We start from the raw sequence: 4,819 nt of genomic DNA on the forward strand, positions 1-4,819 counted from the left end.
TTTTATCTTTCCTATTTCCAGACCCTACACTGCATTGGTGTGTGACTCTGAACTCCATCCAAAGTGTCCCAAGTTCTCCTCCCAGCTCAGGCACACAAAACAGTCCTTTTCCAGCCCCACAACCAAGGACACGCTGCAGCTTCAGCCCCAAAAAGTGCAACCAGCAGCCAATGGAGGAGAGAATGTGGGAGGATGGGATTGCTCTCTCCAATGGGCTTTCACTAATGTGCCTCCAAGCCAAGAGGGTCTGAAAGCTAACAAGTACTGTGAGCACAGGAAATGGCCACATTCATGGTATTCCTGTCCCTCTGGAATCAGCCAGGGGCTGATCCTGAGATGGGATTTGCTGGCACAGTGCTCTGCAAGCACCCTGCCCCCAGGACCACTGCTGATGGGGTGTGTGGAGGGGCTGGGGGACAGCAAGGCCCTTCCAGTTCCTGCAGCAGTTCACAGCAGAGCAGCATGCACCAGAGCCCTCTCTCATGGTGTGAATCTTCCCCCATCCATAACAAACTTCAAGCCCATGGATGGGAGAGACAATGACTTGTCCAAGTGTGTTCCCCAGGGAGGCTGCATGTGCATCTTGCCCTGTCCCCATGAGCAGTGACTAAATGTCTTGAAGGGGACTAGATGGTTAAATCCTGAATTCAGGCTCAATGTAAGCAAACAGAGCTCACTGCCAGAGGGATTTCACACTGCAGTTCTGAGTTTGCTGCTCAGCATTCATTTGGTTCTAATTCTGTACCTTGGTTGTGTTGGCATTGCATCCTTGTATCCCTGCTAATGAGGTAGCAGGGCTGCTCAAGCTGAGGGCTCCTGGAGGGATCTTGGCAGCATCCCAGGGAAGGTACTTTTAGCCTCACTGGGGAAGTGCCAGACATCCCAGATTATATATTTATACTAATGATGCCTTATCATTGGTGAAAGCCAGGACAGGCAATGTATTCTTGGTGTAGGCAGGACTGTGTTTTTGTAGCAGAAAGGCAAAATCACTTCCAGTGAAGGGAACAAATTGTCTCCCTAACCAAGAACCAGCACTTTTATAATTGGGAATATTAAGCATTTCAGAGAACATTGCATTCCCCGGGGAAAATCACATCTCACCCCCCTCCTCTCCCTCTGTCCTTTCCTCCTGGACTTGGTCGTGGAGGTCTGGTGCTTCAGGCTGGATGCTGCAGTTTGCCAGAGGATGCTCTGAGTACAACAGAGCAACATCAGAGGTTCCCAATTCCTCCCTGGAGGAGGGCAGAGGGTGGATAAGCTTGCTCAGGACAGGTGATGCTGCTCCACGTGGGTGTTTGGGGTCAGTGCAGTAGGGATGCTGAGTGTTCCCTGCCTGTGGCACTGTCATGGGGAGCCTGTGCTGCTGACAAGGACCATGGTGTAACTCCACTGCACACACCTGTGTGACTGGAGAATCCAGCCCAGTGCATACACAGGGCTGCAGACTAAATGTGAGTATGACCCAAACCAGGACAGGCAACCCTGGATATTCCTCATTCACATTGTCCAGTCCTACCCCAAATGCAAACTGCATGGTGTGTCACAAACATCAGCTGCTTTTTCTTTATTTCATTGTCTTCAGTCCTCATACAACTACAAATTTAGCACTACTGCTAAAGAAAAAAAAAAAGAGCAAACTACAGCCATTCATGGAGTAACATAATTTTAAACGTTGTGAGACAGCTGATACTGTTAAAAATCATGGCCCTGTTATGGGTTTTCATTATTGATGGCTACTTGAGGAGACATACACTATAAAATATAAAGATAAAAAGTGAAAGGCTATTTAGATAGATGTTCAGCTGAGTGCTGCTAGCATCAAATCAGTGGCACTGAAGAAATGAGAACAGACACATGGCACAGCCTCTGGATAAATGTGTGCACATTCTGGGTCTGCCAAGGCTTTGCCTGTACAATGTACACTTTAAATCAAAACAACATTGAAGTCAATATTGATTGTTCTTGGAGATGTATTTTACCTTCAGGCACTGCTGTTTCCCAGAGGAGCATGAGCAAGGACATAAGTCTCTGTGCAGTGCTGGCTGCTCGTGGACAGGGATCTCCCTGAAATCCTCTGAAAACGATTCCTCCTCTGGAAGTACCCACTGCTGCTGCTGAGGGACCTCTGCCTGTTCTTCAGGTACTCCCGGTAGTTTTTGGTGAGCAGGGTGTAGAGGAAGGGGTTGATGCAGCTGTTGCTGTAGGTCAGGCAGGTTGTCAAGTAATTAATGTTCTTCATCACCTTGGGAGATAAAGAGAAGGACTCATAATACTGGAAGAGGAGCTGCCATATCCAGAAAGGCAAGAAGCAAGCCCAGAAGACCAGCACTATGGTGAAGATTAAATAGAGCACCTTCTGGTTGGGCAGCCTCTTGGTCTGCTTGAAGGACGCAGTCTGTGACACCCAGTAAATCCTGGCCAGGCGGATGTAGAGGTAGCCAATGACCACCCCTGGCCCCACGATGCTGGTGCCAAAAAGGATGGTGAGATAGACTTTGTAGGACAGCTTGCTCCAGGTGGGCAGGCAGATGCTTTTGTTGTCCCTTTGCACCAGCTGGATCATGATGAGCATGGGGAGGGTGAGCAGCAGTGACACCAGCCAGATGACCACAGCGATGGCCTTGCGGTAGCTCTTGGACCTCTTGACCGTGTCCAGGGGCTTCAGCACGGCAAAGTAGCGCTCGGTGCTCATCACGGTGAGCGTGAAGATGCTGGCGTGCATGGTGAGGAAGTCCAGGCTGAAGAGGATGCGGCAGCCGACGTCCCCAAAGTACCACTTCTGGATGAAGTAGGTGCCGACGATGAAGGGGATGGTGAGGAGGTAGAGCAGGTCAGCCAGCGCCAGGTTGATGATGTAGATGTACATGGAGGCCGAGGAGCGCAGGTAGTGGCACATCACCAGCAGCGTGTAGACGTTGCCCGTGACGCCGACGACGCACATGAGCGACAGGACGGCGCCGATGGCGCAGATGGCCACCATGTCCTCCCCGGAGCCCCCCGCCCACGCGCCGGCCCCGGTGCCGTTGGCCGAGGTGTTGGGCCTGATCCCCAACACGCCGTCCTCACTGCTGGCTGGCACCGGGTAGGGGGTGGCAGAGAAGTGGCTCTCCAGCTCGTCACTGAGGGACATCCTCCCGGGTTTAAATGCCAGAAGCTTTGCTCATGTCACTGGGGTCCGAGGGGGCTCTTTCTGCTCCGAGGAACGTGGCTGCTGGGAGGTGCAGAACCATTTCTTAGTCGTGTCTCATCTGCATTCTCCACTAGAGGAAAGACATCAAAACCAGCATGTTAGAAATCTGCCAGAGCACCACAAAGGATCGTTTAGAAGTTACCTGTCCCTGAGCACGTATCTGCACTGCCTGAATGTACCCAAAGGTCTTCAGCACTGAGGCCCCTCTTGCAGGGCTCGTGCTCACATTGCAAGAGCCCAGCTGTGAGGTGTGTCCATGGAAAAGAGACAAGAAAGATTGTGTGGATCACTGAAACCACTTACTGCAGTCCTTGGTTTAGGGTTGGAGGAAAAAAACATCCTAAATTCATAACAATGATTTACAGAGCTATCAGCATGATTACTTAAACCTCTTTGCTACATTCTTAACTCTGAAGGAGCAGAAGGCCCCTAAAAAGGGAAAACGAACTGCAGATTTATCATTTGCAGCCAAATTGTCTGTTCTGTGTTAGTGATGTATTCAAAGTCCTGTCAGCATTCCTGCAGTGTCTTCACAGAGCAGCTTCCCTTGAATGAGAAGCTCCTCCTCTGTCCTGCAGTTTCAAGCATTATTTGAGTGATGAAGAAAAAGGCACTTCATCAAGCAAAGTGTAGTTTCCCTGTGGGATTTCTATGTCTGTAGACACAGGGTTTTCCATGCTGTCTGTCCACTGTGATACCAGAGATGTCCATGTGTCTGTAAAACAGATCCATTTCAGCCAGAGTTGGGTGTCAACCTGCCTGGACAGCCTTGAGCAGCAAGGTGTGAAGGCAACTGGGAGCTCTGCTCAGATTCAGTGCTGCACAAATCAGGACTGAGCTGCTTTCAATTCATTCTGAATGTAGGCAAAAGGAGAGTAAACCTACCTCAGATGAATGCTGAAGAAGTAGCTAAAATGTCCAGATTTTAAGGCATGCCAAAAGCCTGTGCCATCCTAAAGGTCACTGCATACAAGAGTGGATTTGTACTGTGTGTTTTACAGCACTCAGACTGTCTTTTTTTCTTTGGAAAATGCTGAGGGAGAGGGGTGCTGGACTGCCTTGTCCTTGTAGGGCTCAGCAGGCAAAGACTCTCTTCTGCCTTGTTCCACTGGGTTTGTTGGATTTGTTTAACCCTGGGAATTTGCAGCTTTTCCCAGGTGTCCCTTTCTCTCCTCTGACTCTTTTGCCTCTATCTCCTGTCTCCTTGGCAGGAGGATTACAGTCCCAGGCCTTCCCCTGCTGCCCTTGTGTCACCCTGTCAGAGACCTCTGTGGCACTTGAGGATGGACAATTTTCATCCTTTTCCTGAGCTGCCCTCTCCTTCTCCCCATTAGCACCTGCCGAGGACGATGAGTGCTACAGAGACGTCACAAAAAAACTCTGTAAGAGAGGACAATCCAGTGCAGAGGGAGATTTTTCCCTCACTTAGCAACTGGATAGAAGTGCAAAAACCAGAGGAACACAGAGAGCCCATCTCCACCCCAGCCCCTCCAGTACAGGTGAGATGAGCCCGGTTCTGCAGTGGTCAGTGCTCCTTCAGGACAGGGCTGCTCTGGGCTGGTCCCCAGCATCTTCACCAGCATCAGGATGCATTTCTTGGACCTTGCAACCCCAAATGTGCCTCGT

At 50.4% G+C, this 4,819-nt stretch overlaps 1 protein-coding gene across 2 annotated transcripts; it reads right to left on the bottom strand.

Moving 5' to 3' along the window:
* Nucleotides 1-1,552: 1,552 nt before the first annotated feature.
* On the bottom strand, nt 1,553-4,325 carry LOC306810782 (urotensin-2 receptor-like). Of its 2 annotated transcripts, XM_079323741.1 has the most exons (2): nt 2,357-4,325; nt 1,553-2,245 (listed from the first exon to the last, which is right to left on the bottom strand). In XM_079323741.1, the coding sequence occupies exons 1-2, from the start codon at nt 3,131-3,133 to the stop codon at nt 1,985-1,987; spliced, it is 1,038 nt and encodes a 345-aa protein (XP_079179867.1). In that variant the 5' UTR covers nt 3,134-4,325; the 3' UTR covers nt 1,553-1,984. The 2 variants fall into 2 exon arrangements, with proteins under 2 accessions (XP_079179867.1, XP_079179866.1); XM_079323740.1 differs by having other exon boundaries at nt 1,553-4,325.
* Nucleotides 4,326-4,819: the final 494 nt, after the last annotated feature.

This window comes from Erithacus rubecula, assembly GCF_903797595.1.
Source record: "Erithacus rubecula genome assembly, chromosome: 20".
Classification (NCBI taxonomy): Eukaryota; Metazoa; Chordata; class Aves; order Passeriformes; family Muscicapidae; genus Erithacus; species Erithacus rubecula.

What these genes read in the sequence shown, in the direction of transcription:
- LOC306810782 (XM_079323740.1), bottom strand. Translation starts at nt 3,133, where the DNA reads ATGTCCCTCAGTGACGAGCTGGAGAGCCACTTCTCTGCCACCCCCTAC.